The 16,470-nt window shown below is 44.3% G+C and overlaps 1 protein-coding gene across 4 annotated transcripts in view; it reads right to left on the reverse strand.

Annotated features, from left to right (window-relative positions):
* The window catches only part of SMARCC1 (SWI/SNF related BAF chromatin remodeling complex subunit C1), a gene marked incomplete at its 5' end in the record, with an annotated part of 93,709 nt that overhangs the window by 17,941 nt on the left and 59,298 nt on the right, over window positions 1-16,470 (reverse strand). For 3 of the 4 annotated variants that reach the window (XM_082316726.1, XM_082316728.1, XM_082316727.1), the window contains 4 exons: window positions 3,181-3,315; window positions 8,614-8,768; window positions 9,631-9,745; window positions 11,630-11,685. In XM_082316726.1, coding sequence (XP_082172852.1) covers window positions 3,181-3,315; window positions 8,614-8,768; window positions 9,631-9,745; window positions 11,630-11,685 — 461 coding nt within the window. Of the gene's footprint in view, window positions 1-3,180; window positions 3,316-7,219; window positions 7,975-8,613; window positions 8,769-9,630; window positions 9,746-11,629; window positions 11,686-16,470 lie in introns of those variants that run through there. The other variant, XM_082316729.1, reaches the window with a different exon arrangement.

Raw genomic sequence — 16,470 nt, forward strand, 5'->3', positions numbered from 1 at the left:
GTACGTCACTTGACTTACTTAAGAAAACATAACGCGTTTCTACATCTATTACTCTTAAGCAATTGCACATGTGGATTTGTGTGCTTAGTTTACAAATATTTAATGAGTATTTTAAGACATACTCCATAATTTATCTGTAAAGCAGGTTGCCAAGGAGACTTCCACCTAGCAGAAGTTCTCCAAAAATCCCAAAGCTCCGTCGATACTTTGTGTTAGCAGTTTGACTGCTGACAAAGCATGGATGAAAACAGAATACTACAGAGCGCGCATTCACCAACAGAACCAGATGGGGACAGAGCCTAATGAATAATACATGCTCCTTGTTGGGGGCTGGTGTTCTGCATGTAGGGACTACAATGCAATTATTCATGCTGCCGTGACTCCTTTTTCCTTGACCAATCTGATACGTTAGCAGGAAGAACTTGATAAAATGAAGAGCCACGTACACCAATGGTGTAATTGTGCATGTGTGGAAACAGATTCAGTAGGTGGCAGGCAGTTCAGAGAAGAATTACTGCAAATGACCCGAAACAAAGGCTTAGGCAAGAAGTACGGCTACACTTTATATTCTTTTTATACTCTTTTTGTATTCCTGTTTTGCTTTCTTCATGGTACCCTATCCTGCTAGAGTTAAAAATAAAAAGTCTTTACAAGTATCCCCAAACAGCACCCCGTGCCTGAAAACATACCTTGTACTCAGGAAAACCAGTGAAAACTTCCCTTCTACACATTCCCTTCCCCCCAGGACGAGGAAACACAGTTGGACAGACAAAAAAGGCAAACAAACACAAGTTATAACACAAGCTCGTCTTAAAATTGATGTTGAGCCCAAAACACCTGGTTCTGCACCAGGTTCTCCTATTTGTTGTAATCATTTCAGAAGCAGGTTTACAGACACAACCTACTGCCGTAGCCCCAGATCAGCGTTAACACAACTAGTAGTAACACATCTTCTGGTGGGCAGCCTATCGGCAATTTGCATTTACTCTTCAACTCTCAAAACTCAGTTATACCTGCAGCGGACGTCAGGCAAGAGTGAGGCTAGGCGCCTTTACGAAGATCGGCACCCATCAGTCTGCCACACAACCTCCCTACACAACCCCATTCGTGAACTCAGCCACATTTTTAGGTACGTAGTCATGAATACCACGCTCTTGACGATCTTCCAATTCGCAACTGCATGGTTTTGCACTGTTGCAAAGCGATTCGCAATTAGAAGGGACTATTACAAGCACTTCACGCGTACTCATGCAATAGCCACCGCTCTACTACAGTTTCATCTTCAGCAATAACTCCTCCCGAAACAGAAATGGGCAAAGAAAGCATGCGTGTGCTATTATAAATTCTGGATCAACAAGGTTCCTCCCAACAGGATCCCTTGGTTAGACACAGAGCTGGCAGCACTGAAATTACGTTAGCTTAAACACTGAAGTAAAGGTGTTTTGCCTACAATCTGACACCCTCCAGTCTGCAGCGCAGATTCCTTTCAACACTCAGAATCGCCTTACCTTCACTATAAGAAAAAGCCAGTGCAGCAAATAAGGACATATGCATAGTGTGCAATGGCACTACAGACTTTTTTTGCTTTAATTATTCCACTAAATATCCACAATGACAGGTGAAAAGACCGAATTTAACTACCAGAAAGCCAAGGGAAAAATCTGTATGCACATTTTTAAAAAGGAAAATGTCATATGCCTCAGAACGGGGAAAAAACCCTCTGTCACTAATAGAATATATCCCCCAAAGAAAGAAATCTACAGAGAACCTTTTCAAAATAGTTAGGTCCATTTCCTCAGCTGCCAATCAGTGTCAGAGGCAAACACCACACTGAAATGGTTGTGGATGCTGAGCAATCTAGAAATTCTTGCTGACGTTCTGCTACAACAAAAGACCACAGTTTGTCAAACTCCATCAGTGTCACTAATGCCAAAGCAAGGATGTAAATTCCATTAAATTTGCATGGTAGGGCAAATGTGAAAACCCCTAGAATTATGACTCAATATCTTCAATACATCTAGAGTAATTGCCTATTGACGAAAAATGAGCAAGCTGCACAACAGAAAAATAAAAAACCCTGACTGCTCTCTGATAAAAATGAAGTTTTGGGTGATCTTTACAGTAGCTGAAGAGAAACCACTTCTCCGAAAGCCTGCTGCACTATGTATGAAAGAACCCCTAGTAATTGATGTGTAATCCACCCCCTGACAAGCAGAGACAGCTTCTCTTCCACTTTATACCCCGATTTTAGGGATACACGAGTCTCCAGTAAGGTGTCACTCATAGTGCTACAATATAAATACAGCCCTGCTTGGGATGCAGCACATACAGGCTCTCTTAGTGTCACCACCTTCTCCAGCTGGCTAGACCTCAATCAAGACCTGGGCCCTGGCTCACTGCCTCGCTAGACTGAGGACTAACTAACACCCATCTCGCTTAGCTCGCGCAGCTCCTCCTCCTCAGTCGCACTTCATCGTGAAGTTTATCAATTCAGCTCTGTCCTATCTCGATACTCTTCTGGTGCCTATGAGCGACCACCTTTTCCCATCTCCTGACATCACTGCTCCCTTCCCTTCTCCTGAGGCTGCCGCCGCCCTCTCCGGCTCAGGCATATCCCTCGTCATCACAAAACGAGAAGCTGTTACTCCCGAGCACGTATCCTTCTGCTGCTGCATCTCACTTTGAGGACCTTCCCAAGAGCTACTGAGAACGCCCTCCAAACAAAACCTGAACTACGTGCTTAAGCCCAAATCTCCAGTCTAAACTGGGTCAGGAAGGAAAGGCAGCCAGAGCTGTTTTCCCTTCCCTTAGGGAAGTAAGGTTTCCACCCATTTCACTCTCTACACGGAAAAGCCATTCATACATCAGACATCATCCATGTGATAAGGCTTACAGAAAGGCTCAGGACCAATTCCACATTCATGCCTAGATGACAGGAGTAAGGATTAGGAAGCAAATCTAGGATACTTCCAGTTTGCTGCTCACGCTAAAGGGAAGAGCTGGATAGAGGAGAGCGCTCAAACACTACTGTAGGGGTAATTAGGAATCCTAGCTGAGGCAGGAAGACCTGCATGAAGGTGAGGAACAGCTGAAGTCGCTGGTTTTCTAGCTGTTAGCAGACATAGACCTTGGCAGTGACTAATTGAACGCAGAATGTCAGGTTAGCACCCTCCTACTTACTGCCTCTTTCTCTCTGTCCATAATGGTTTCCAGCTCCTCAAAATGGCGAAGTTTTATCTCCAGCTTCTTCATCTGCGTTTCCACCAGAAGGGCGACCAGGGACTTGATCTTTCTTTCCTCCACTGCTGCCAGGTGCTGAGGATAAAACACAAGTTTTTTTGCTTGACATGCATTTCACAAAATAAAGTGCTTCAAGGGAACAAATAAGCCGACTACACCTGCACCTAGCTTCAGCCATCCTCTTCCACTTCTGGACAGAAAACAGGGCATTAGATTATCAATCTTACGCTCGGAATCAGAAACCCTTGGAAGATTATTAAGCTTTTGATCAAATAAATAGGTGCCAAGTTTTAATACAAGAGGTATTGTGGATGCTCAGTGCTCGTAAGCAATCCAGCTTTGCCTCGAAGCCTTCCGAGCGCCGCGCAACAGAGCGCGCTTTCAGTGGAAATGCAAATGAGGGAGCGGGGGAACGCTGCACCGAGTCAGCCGCAGGTCATCCAAAAGCTTTCCCCAAAACACACACAGGAGGCTTTTACCTGGAATGACCCACAAAACCAGCGAGACGACTCTCGCATGCCTTTGCCATTAAAATATTTTTTGGCTGAAGCAAATGAGAAGCTACGTATCCAGTTAGGCACGTTCCCATTACATGCAGCACCACACCACGAAGCCGTAAGCTCTCTCAGCGCAGCAGTTCCACCTCGGGCTAGGCAGAGCTTGCAGAGAAATCTCTACACAGATGACAGAAGAAACTGTTAAAAAAAAAAAAAATCTCCACTTTCCTTTTATAACGAGGTTGCATAGGATTCCTATTGCAGAAGAAAGCTGAAGGCAAAGCTGTATATAAACTGCAAAAGTGAACTGCAGAAAAAGGCAAACAGATTCTTTACGAGGCTTTAGCTTTACCCCATTTACATATACACACTTACACATAAACGATGCAGGATATATATTTGTGAGTATATACGTGATATATGAGACAGCCTATAAAAGCGTCTCACGTTTTCCAAGTGTGAAAGGCGTGTTAATGATGCCTTCTACCAGCTTTTGTTAAAAGCCTGCTGTTCAAAATGAAAATACACTCTGAACACCCACCATGTGTGCTGCTTGGAGCTTCTGTATTAACAGCCAACGGATGTTTCCCGACAAGAGCGTCCAAGCAAAGCCGTACTGGCACACCCGAGGGCTGAGGGGGAAGGAGGGTTGGCTTTCGAGAAGGGAAAGGTGAGGGCCGAGGGGAAGAAGGAGAAAAGAAAAAGCTGGATCTCGTCCAGCTCAAGCTGCAGACAGAGACTCATATTTAGCAAGCTGTGCCCCAAACCTTGGCTCAGAACTGGGAGAAATACTGAGCTGGAGAAAAGCAGCATTTTAAAACTCGCTGGTAATCCTAATGATAAACAGGATTTCTCAAGAACATACGATACTGCTTCCATCACTAATATGTCGTGTCATTTGACAGCATTCACCTCCGGTAACCCACCAGCAATAAAGCAAGGCTTCAGTAAATCTAGATAACATCCATTCAAGACTCTCACCGAGTTTAATTTTAAATCAGGTACATTTTGAGAGAACCAGAGCGATCGCCCAAGTTCATCTAACGGCACGCCGCTGTGGAATTCAAGTAGGCTGTTCAGTTAAATACTGACCAAACAGCGGCGCACACATTTGAGATAAAGTAACTGAACGGCTAACTGAACTAGGAAATTTAACATCAATCCATACTGTTTAGTGAACCAAACTCATTTGTACACAAGTCAGAGCGACAGAAGTACCTCTGTTGATACACACAGCCTTCTGACAGTCGTTTCGCCTTGCCTGATGTGTGCAATCTTAATGATGAAACCAGATTAACATAAAACCAGCAAGGCACAGGATTAGGTAAAAGACAGGTCTCAAAGTACACGCTAGAAAGGGAACCACCACCGACTGCTTTCCTGAGGAGACCCAAAGAGGCTGCTCCGTAGCCTGGCATCACCCAGTGCTTTCACGTGGACAAAGAACAAGTCGTTACTGACGCTGCGGTTGACAAAAAAACCAGTAAGATAAAATTCATAGTGTTTTAAATTGCCTGATAAACACATCACTGCATCCACCTTAACTCAGAAAAAGGCAAAAAAAAAAAAAAAAAAGTATGTGACATTATCCCGGGACGTGGCGATTCCGAACGAGCTGAACATCACCAAGCAAGGTGGACCCGGCCTCCGGCTGAGCAGATACCGAACAACGCTTCGGTTTGCTATTTAAACGCGGGAGTCCTGAACGCAAGCACAGCCACGCGTGCCTCTGCCCGCTGCCACAACACCGACTCTGGCTCCTCCGCTCAGAGATCCCTTCTGGGCGAACACTGAGAAACTGGGAGCGGCCACAAGGCCAGCTACGGACCGAGCACATCGCAGGCAGTCTCAGAGAGCCTAGCCCATCCCCTAGTCTTTCTAAACCCAGCTTTAGTTGTGAAGTTAGCTCATCACAGCAAGAGCCCGAGCGTGACAACTGTAAAACCAGACCACGAGAGACCTCTGGAAAACGGATAGCGTCCTGGCACCATCCCGCTGGAACGCTGTGCCGGAGTCTTCTCATCCACATGCAAAGCTTCGCTGAAATTGCAACAGGCAGAGAAAATTGCTCCTTCTTCCTTCCCTCTTCCTATGTTGTGAGAGGAGACTGGATGCTTCACCCAGCTTTTGTCTGCGAGGCCAAGAGGGGAGAAGACTGTCTTTCACGGGTGAAACAGAAGAAATAAAAGGTGGCAGGTAACACAGCACTATCTAAATTAAGGCACACAATGGGAAAAACTACGTCCTGTCATGCATACGTTCCAGCACGAGATGAAAAAGGTCCTACAGCGAGTTTCTAGAGCAGCAGCAGAAAGGAACTAATTAAAGACATAATTTGATTTGCCTATAAACAGAAGATGGGATGTAGCTGCCTGCAAAAAGAAGAAACGTGATTTTAGCAACAGGGCCTATTCTATTCCTGCATTTTATATCTCTGAATACCTACACATGAAAGAAACCCAACTGTTGATAACCAAAGGCCTTTTAATTCAGTAGGCGAAGTGCTGCCATGGTACAATGGTTAGTGGCTGAAGCGTATCAGGCCAGGAATAAAGCCTAACAGCACAGTTTACCACCCACGGGAAAAAAAAGAAAACCTTATGGACAACTATAGCAGGGTTTGCATCACCGGCAGTTTCGATATCAGTGTCTTCTAGAAGAGACGTATTCAATCACAGCTACCTCAGAAGAGAAATTCAGAGAAGCCGTGGGACCAGTGTTACGCCTGAGGCCAAGCTGTGACCAGAACGGTCCTTTCTGGCAGCCTAAGTACGGACCAAGGGCTACAGCAGAAGCTCGGCAGCTCAGTCCCAACCGGACAAAAGCTCACAGCCATCCGCAGGAGAGGGGACCTTTTCTGTCAGGTGCTACTGATGCACAGAAAGGAAAAAATAGCGTAGGTTGATTTAGGAATCTGAGAAGAACATGAAGAAAAGGGGCTTTGATAATTCTAATATTGTTTGTGCAGAAGCTATAACCTGTAAAAACGCATTTAAAATTATTGCTCCATTGTATGTCTAGGAATATAGTCTCACCCCTAAACGCACACATTGACTGGACACCATTTCTCAAGTAAGGACAGCTTATTAGTGAAACCAGTACCTCAAAAGAAAAAAAACGCCAAGTGCCTGCCTTTAGCCCCTGTTTCTCCTTAGAAGCCAACTGCAATATTCCTCTGATATAAAACCGTAAGGAAAACAACTTTGTAACAGCTCTCTACACAACCAGGTCTTGGGTTTATTATGAAGAACTGAATGACTCTCAGACAAGATACAGCTTGCTGAAAGCCTTAATATTGTCTGGGTTTTTAAGTGCAAGTAGAAAGAGAAATCCCTGTTGAACTTGAATTCTATTCTGAAGTGTGAACACCCTAATTATAATATATTATTTCCTGTAATATAAAGCTAAAATTCTTCTAGAATATTATTATTACCATAATGAAAACTGCCATTAGTCCAAGTCCCTTCTCCCTCTAGCACTCGTTATCACTAAAGGAAGGAAAGTTGATCATCTTTATTTGGAGCAAGTAGCCTTCCATAAAATAGAGATTAAATTTCGTGCCTCCTTCTATATATGCAGGGTTTTTTTTTCAACTTGGCTGAAAATATCGGTAAGTCTGATGAACTGAAAGTAAGCTACGCTCAGTAGAAGGGCTCGGTGCTTGGAGCACCGCAGGTTCGGACGCAGCCAGGCAAGGCGATGCACAAGGGCGCCAGTGAGGACTCCGCACTTCACCGACACAACGAACCCGAAGCTTGCCTGCAAAGCGGGATTCCACACAGCTCCGACGCCACGCAATGCTGAACTCGTGCGACTCGTGATTTGAGAACCTGGCTTGAAAGGTAATAACTAAAAACATCCTCAGAGCTCATGGGTTCATAAAGAGGGGACTGTATCATCCTGGCAACACCTATCATCACGCTATCCGCAATATATATCATGCGGGTGGGGAAAAAGTCTGAAGTTAAAGTTGTAAGAGTCACAGATCAAGACTGCAAGAGTCAGCAGGACACATGCAACGCCTCGTTATGCCCACCACTGTGTCCTGGAAATCCATCAGGAGATAAACATCATCCATGCTTTGCTTTTGGGGTCTATGAAGTAGGTGACGTGGAACGTGGCACTGAATCTAAGAGCGATTCAGAAACCCAAACTACAACTTGAATCCAGAAAAATATGTAAAAAGAAAACAGATTTTGAAAAAGCTATGCTGAAAGAAGCGAAGGCGGTCTGGTTCCTGCAAAAAGAAAATGAAAGACAACATGCAATTAGTAATTGTAGGGTAAAGAAAAGCTATTAGATAGGACACTGATTCAAACCACAGCTCATTAAGGGACTACAGACAAACAAACAGAAGTTTAACGATAGAAAGACAAGAACGTGCTTTTAACAGACACACAGTACCTCTTGACACCAAAAATCGTTGTCTATAAAATATTGTAATGCTAGAATTGAACATCACATTGTTTTGACAGACAAAGCGCCCAAGTCCGGAAGGCTCGTGTGAAGTCCACAGAACAGCCGGTGGCACCGCAAAAAAGGCAACGTAAGGGTTTTATCACCCAGACCTATGTCCTCAGCATTACAGCCAGACCTACCGAGCAGAGAAAAGTCATCCCAAAAATGACAAGCATATTTTGGGCCTCACTCTTAGGGACGTTCACCGACTTTGTAATCATAAAAGCAGCTGCCTAAACTAAAATTGTACACTATTTCACTTAGGAGTTCAAGCAGAAGAAACAGAAGATGGCACTTGTGCTCCTTCAAGATATTGAAGATTAGAACGTGAAACCGCACAGATCTGGAACAAAGGACCGTTTTAAGAGTTCTAATGTGAACTGGAAACCAAGCCAATGGATATTTGTATTAAACAAACCTTTGCTTTGGTGGCAGCTGAGGCAAGGGCAGCAGCTGCAGCTGTAGCTACGTTTCCTTCCGAGATTTCGTGTTCCACTTTCTTCTTCCCAGCCTCGTTTTCTTTGTCTTTGCTTGCATCAACGTTCTCCTTGTTCTCTTCTGCCTCCTTTTCTTCTGAAAGAGATTTACCGCCAAGTCTGTTATGTGCATTCTCCCCTTGTTAACAGCATCGCGTCAGGGACGGGAATTGCGCTATGCATGCTGCTATTAGTCGAACAAATTAATTCATCTACACACGGCCACGTTCCTACGTTATAGTACTGCTACGCATCCAAATGCGGACAGGGGAACAATTCTAGTCCAAGAGGATCTGATCCAACAAATAGGGCAACTTGAAATGCTCTTAGTTTCCATCTCGCCAATTCATCTTCTGCCATCAGCTTACTCTCATCAGAACAATTTCAGCGGCGTTTTCAAATCAACTCCATTATTACATCAAATCCAAATGCTTCTTGTTCTACCTGGTGCTAAAATACTCAAATGTAAATTCCAGGAAAAAACGATATATCCGTGTGGCACAAGGGGAACATGTTAAAAATAAATAAGAACAATGTCTTATGTAGAAAAAAAACAGTACTCCTCAGTCTGTCAAAATAAAGGCTCTGCATCACTTCACAGGGAAACGGAGCTAACATTAACTTCTAAGGGTAGAAGTGAGCAGTCCCATTTGCCTGCAGTACAAGCAAAATAAAATAATTTATATGACCTACACGCACTTTGCTACTGCAATTTCTTCACCCAGTCACTACACACAGTGACAGAAAGCTCAGCTGAGGTCTAAAATGAGTTCAAGAAAGAATTTAGTGCCCAAGCTTTGCAGTGAAATTAAACTAGAATATTTACTACTGAACCATGAAGCAGCCTGATGTGCAAGAGGAAATATTTCTGCCACAGTTGAGTTTATAGCCTATTCCAACCACTTTAGAGGAAGGCTATTAAAGCTAACACAGCTTGAGGAGCAGCTGGGAACCATTACCTGGCTTGGTGTCGGCAGTCACTTCGCTGTCTTGCTCTTTTTCTGCATTTCTCTCATTTTCTCCTTCTTGTGCTTTATCGCCTTCCTCAATTTCACTCTCCGCTTTGTTTTCAACCTAAATGGGATGAGAGATTGTTTGAAGAATGAGAGCTATAGAAGACATTCACTGTTAACTTCGTTTATAGCTTTCAAATTAATTCACTATCATAAAGAAAGAGATTAAATTTTAAAGGGTGACTGCCACGCTTAAGCCCATTTTGACAATCGTATCCGAAATCTGCATAAACAAAGTAACTGCTCTACCGGACATAAGTCTATCGGATTCAGTAACCCAGGCCAAATTTCATCTGAAAGTACAAGAAATCCTGAACTAAGGTGACATCAGAACGTGTCCTGCACTCCCCCACGCTGCCCCACTTATTCCAGTAGTTTGTGCCTAAGCTTTATATCCCTTCCAGTGTCTCCCACGTTAACAATTTATACAGCCTTCGCCTATCCACGCAGCTCCAAATTCTGCAGAACTCGTGGTCACAACAGCGTCCTGCGGCAATAAATGCTACAACTGAATTACGCGTTACAGGAGGGTGCTTCTGCCCAGGAATTGGTAGAAGAAAGCAATGTTTGCAAGATGGAAGTAAAATAAAAATATTTCTTGTTAAATTCTAGGTGCCTTAACTTAGTATTAATGAAATGCGCAGCAGCTTCAAGACTGGAAGCATCGTTTTCCCCTTGAAAATATTCCAAACCGACCTGTGTGTTTCTTGTTTATTCTGATCTACAGATGAACGCATCTTTTCAAGCTCCGACCAAGTCTCCTACGCTCACGCCTCCCTAAGTGCACCTGACTACTCATCAGAAAGGCAGCAAAAGAACTCTCTGAAGAGTGAGAAGTAACATCGAGTCTGTACGCAGCAGCCATTAGGTTAGTTGTATCGCATTCATTTGACAAAGCAGGCAATGCAAATATCACCTGTTGCTGCAGGCTCAGTAAGCACCTACTACCATTAATTTAGTAGAGTGATGTTCTAATTCCAGGATATTAGTTTAAATCAAGTTTAGGTCTGAAACAATCACAGCCACTGCCATTATTGTAGACTATCTGAAAAGAGGTACTGCGTCTGTAGACACGGGGTTGTAAGAACTCCCCAAACAACTGCGTTCTTGTAGGCACTATCGACAGGTTGAAGGAATTAATTTCCACGTAGCTGATCTTTACGGGCAGGATGCATCATACCCAACATCAAAAGCACACAACACACACACACACGAGTTACCCCAGGCCTCTTGCAAAGAGGAGTTTTGTTGATCAGCCCAACTACGTGCACCTTCCTTTAGTCAGCCAGATCTCATCCTCCCACATCCACTAAGCCGCATGCGACTGTGCAGACCAAACAGCTACGCAACTCGCGTTGTCGCTGGAGAGCGGCGATGCCGCTGGGGCAATAGTTCCGTTCGGGTTCTCCGTCCAGCTCCGCAGACCGCGCTCACGAATGGTCGCCAAATACTGCGAGTAACCCAAACTCACCCGTTTCCTGGAAAGCCCCGATCTCTCTGATCTTGTCAGAGCCGAAAGCTGTCTTCAACTTTGGGAAGGCAATTTGTCACAAGACAAACTTTTCTAGGGCAAGACTTCAAAGCAATGCTTGCTTTAGACCACTACCAGTCACGAGCCATAACGTACCAATGTCCTTCTGCAGCTTAAGGCGCTCTAATTCGTTCGTACTCCCCATTTAACACTTCCTCCCAGTCCCAACCTTTGTTTCTGAGGACTCGACAACAACACACCGACATCTCATTCCTGTTTGCCCAGCAAAAGAAATGTCTCTGTATGACTTGAGACTAAATCACCCGTAAGGAGACTGAAAACTGTTCCCTATGGACACACGCTGACCAGCACACTACCATCTACCTTTCTCACCTGGCATTTTAGAACATAATAATTCAGGTTTGTAAGCATCAGAACTATCTTTTCAGAGCCAGTGTACTAAGCCGAGCTTACCTTCTCAGACTGTTGCCCATCTGTCTCTGTTTCCATCTTTTCTTCTTCCGCTCCATCTGAGAAACAAGTAAAGTATTCAGAATTGCCATAACATCCATTTATCATACTCAACATTTATTTCAGGGTTAACTAAAATTTTCTGTTCTCTACTAACAGTAGTTTAAATAAAAGCCACAACACTAAACTCCTGGAAGACTAAGAGTTTATGGCGCTAATTTTAGCTTAAAAATCAGTTTACTCACAAATTTAAATTTAACTGGTTTTTCTTTTCAGTCCAACAAGCAGGACAAAACATTAAGTTATCTATGCTCTGCTGAAACCCCCAGTTCACCCATGTAGAGAGAAGCCACCAAATCTATCCATTTTAGCTACATAAAGGACAGTTCAATGCACAGTTCTGCAGTATTCAAGTCATATGGTAATTCCCATCGGGAAGCCACAGTATTATAAAATGTTTTTCCCAATACATCCGATTTGATTCTGTAGATGGTTGTCAGCTGCGTGATTAACCTCAATTACGCTGCTGCCAGACTTGGAATTCCTCCTTAGCACAAGATCCCCTGAGCCGCTTGCGACGAAAGGTCTATGCAGAGGCACTGTCATGCGTGGCAGGTCAGCTGAAGATTTAAATTCCATTTCACAGGTGGTACAAATACCAGAATCCTCCAAAGCAGACTTCAGAATAATTATTCAACACCAAAGTAACATTAAGCAGTAGCAAATCTGTTAAAGCACTGACACTGTTCTTAAACACTATGGGTCTCTTGTTATTTCTGGCCCCAAGTCCCATCAGGGTTCAAGGCAGCGAGCGGTTTGATGGGAAACCCTGCACAGCGCAACCTCGTGTCACACCCTTCGTACCTGCTGCTCCGCACTAACGCGATGACCAACTGGTTCTCCAGCCCTATATGGCTCTTTGTGCGGCCCCTCCAAACACATTTCTCCCAAAACCGCTCTGAAATTGTAGCCAAGCCCTCACAAATACATTCAAAACAAATGTTTTGAGTCTGAACTGAACAGTGAAGCTTAAAGAAACTGGCCCGAAAGGTGTAGTCCTATGGTAGATGTTCCCGGACAGTGCTCTCGCTCAGACCTCGATCGTTCGTCCTCTTGCTTCTTCCTCAGCTGCAATGACACCAATACTTGCGGGTTTGTAGTGAAGCGTGGATCAATGAAATGATCCAAGTTAAACCCCAACGCTTTCTTTGCCTTCTCACTGCAAAAAAGCTCTATTGCAGCTCCTCAAGAGCCCAACGGCAGCTGCCTAGTTAGGTGCTAAACAAAATACGAACCACATTTGAGCACAAGAGCTGGTTGTTGGTTAGATATAAAGCAAGAAAAGCACCTAAGTTTCCAGCCGAAAGCTCCGAGTTTCCTCTGCATCCAAACAAACGAGACACAGAGCTGGGGCTGAATGAGCACGCCTCCTGACAACGTGGTCACAGGGTGGCCTGCTCAACGCCCAGCTTTTTAAAAAGCATGCTTTCCAAGATGCTCTGAAGAACCAGAGCTGAGCTGCACCTTCGGTGCTAGTGCTGAAGGAGATAATAGCATTGGGTGAGCTCTTACTTCTCCCCAGCGGCTTCAGGTATTGCTGACAGATGTTGTAAGATGTTGTAAGGGAAGTGGTTGAGTCCCCATCCCTGGAGGGATTTAAAAGAAGGGTAGACGTGGTGCTCGAGGACATGGTTTAGTGGTGGCCTTGGCAACGCTGGGTTAGCGGTTGGACTCGAGGATCTTAAGGGTCTTTTCCAACCTTAACGATTCTGTGATTCTATGTGCGGGGCTCTCCATAAAACCACCAGTTGGGTTCTCTGGGCAGTAACAATTTCCTGACTGCTCCGGGAGGCAGAGCCTCAGCCTTACACCATGACTTGAATCTTCAGAGGAATCACACGAGACCACCTCTGCCGAGACTGGCTCCAAGACAAAGCTCCCGTACTGGAGTCGTGGAAAGAGAAGCATGCCAAGCGCGTGCCGAGGAGGAGACCTCTGCGGAGAGCAGAGGCAGCTCGCCCACATCACTGCAGCCTCCGGTTCTGAACCGGTCATCAAAAATCTCCATCTGGTGTCTGACCAAAGAAGCCTTCCTCTCCTCAGAGGTCAAAACAGAAGGAGTAAAGTCATTTGGGAAGCATTCCTAAGAAGCTACAAGCATATAATAGAACTGTTTTGATACTTGGAGGGTTCTCTCACTGCTGTGGGGTGTGTGGGTCTGGACAGCACCCACTGCCTCTTACGCCTTCATATTTGGAACCCAAAACGAGTTTGCCAGGCACCCATAAAAACCTGACCTTGACCACAAGCACCTTCGGAGTGCCCCGCCACCAGGCGTGAAAAAACCTTAGCTTTGTGCTTCCTGCTATTGCTCACTTTGGTTTTTTGGCTGACTAGACTGAGCTCTTCGAGCTTGTAACCTCTTATTTACTGTTTGTTTGGCATTCACTAATTCACTATTACAGAGACACCCGAGGAGTTCTGCCAGAACAGAGCCAGGCGCCCTTGCATCACAGATTGCTTTTTGAGTAGCAGCTGACCGGTTACCCTACCGTCTAACTTCAGCATCTCCAGCAGAAGACGAGGTAACAGCCTAACTGGTGTACAAGTGAGGTACCAAAATGAGGAAGGAAGACAAAAAATTAAAACCCATGTGTTACCACGTGCTGGATGCATGCACCTCGTAAGAGAAGTGTGCGTTTTAACAGCAGTTGGTGTCGTCTTGTGCTTAGCACACATCTCTTGGTGCTAACCCTTGGTTTATTTATTTATTCCTTTACAGAACACTTATTTAAAATGTTCCTACTAATGACAGCAGGCCTCTCTGAGATAAGAGGATAATAACAAGCATATTTATGGCGAATACCTGAAGGTGTCTGAATAACATACTACTATGTCCAGATATTTTGCATATGGATTGTTTAGAAGTCTAAGAAATCCACATTTATTCGCAGCACCCAGCTGTTCTGCAAAAACACCCAAGAGAAGTGTCAGCACAACCTCATACTCCTTGTCTAGGATCTCAGACCTGCAAGAACAGACACTCTAGTACAATTTAACGTACAGAAGCATTAAAGAAGGAGCTTATTTGGATCACGGACTCCAACACATGCTGCCATACCAATATAAAACTCTTGGTGGAAAGCCCTGATCCATCTCTAAGCTTCTGAAGACACTGGGTGGTCTACTGTGTTCAGTTTTCAGTAATCCTCATTTTACTGGTAATGCCTGTGTGCTACACTGAAGAAAAACTGGTGTACGTGTTCTGCTTTAATAGCAACAGTTCTGTAGCAAAGTTTTTACAAAAGTCCCTTCCATATATAAGATAAATATACTAAAATGTCTGATTGAAAGATAATGGTTTTTCTCTTGGCTTATTTTAAGATGACAAACCTACTTCTCTGAATTATCTGCCACCGTAATTCAATTTATGGAGACTGGGGACATACCTCATCAGAAGTTTTATCTCAGAGTTAGGATTTAGTGACCTAATAATGTCACAGGGAAAATCTAGATTAGATTTTGTCAGACAGCTATTTCAAGCCTAGAAGCAAGCTCCAAACTGGGCTGAAAAGTGTCATCCCTCCTAGTAAATGAAAGAGAAAGCTTTACAAAGAAAGCTTTATTCTCTCCTTCAGTAAAAAAAGTGGAGACAAAGTGCAGAACACTCCAAGCGTGCTTGGGTTGGTAGAGCGGAAGATCTGAGCTCAAACTAGGAAAATACTGCACAGGAATACACAAGTTCTCATTTTGGTGCAGCTTAGCCCAAACATGAAGAACTTCAAGATTCCGAGTATTGGGATACAGTGTAACTGAAAGAAGAAGAGTCCATAATTTTGTCTGAACAACCCAAAGCGACCACAGGGAGAAGCGGAGCAATTCTGAAGCTCTGCTTCCTACAAAACTCCCAGTTGCAGCGAAACAGGTCCGAAAAGCTCTACTCTGTGGACAATTTTAAGTAAACACAGGGAGGCTTCTGTCTCTTAAAAGCTCATGACTTGATTATTTTTTCACTCTTCTGGAAGACAAGAACCTGGAGCTCAGGTTCTCCAGTCCAGAATCAGGCTGAGCAGAGACTCAAGTCTCAGCATCCCATACCAGCAGCGAGCATCTTGACCACTGGGCTACCATCTCATGGCAGTTAGGTTAACGGTTGGACTCGATGATCTTGGAGGTCTTTTCCAACCTTAATGATTCTACGATCTGTTGAAGGCTCCTAGACCAAAGGTGTTCCCACAGAAACCTGCAGCTTCACATTTATACTCCAAGGGAGGGGCAAAATTCCTTAGGAAGTTCTTGCCATGCCACTGCACATGATTTGCTCAGGAATGCAAACTTCACAGGTGACAATACTCCTTGCTAGATGCTGCATCACATTTAAGAGAAAGCTGTAAGGCAATAGTCATGTAAGCTGCCCCTAAGAATGCCATTAAAATAAAGTCCTATAAGGCACGAGCTTTCCTCCTCTACCCAAAAGTCAGTTTGTTCTTGTGTCTTGTAGGTAAGCCTGAACTCCCTCTCCACTCTAAACTCAATTTTGAATGCGGGTTTTGTTTGCCGATTACAACGCATTTCAAGGTTTCCCATCTTAAGGTAACGTTTTTCAGAAAGGCAGCATCCAGCAACGCCTGAGTCGCTGCGGCAGCTGAAGACACGAGCGCAGGATGAGTTTGTGTAGGTTTACAATGTGCTACACATCAAGCGTTGTCATAGATTCTAGGTGTTTGCTATTAATTCCCTGCAAGTATTGGGGCAAGTTTTATTAACTATTCCTTTTTAATCTTGTATAATCATAGAAAGGTTGGAAGGAACCTTTAAAGACCATCCAGTCCAGCCCCTCCTGC

This window comes from Platalea leucorodia, assembly GCF_965183815.1.
Source record: "Platalea leucorodia genome assembly, chromosome: 1".
NCBI classification, from domain to species: Eukaryota; Metazoa; Chordata; class Aves; order Pelecaniformes; family Threskiornithidae; genus Platalea; species Platalea leucorodia.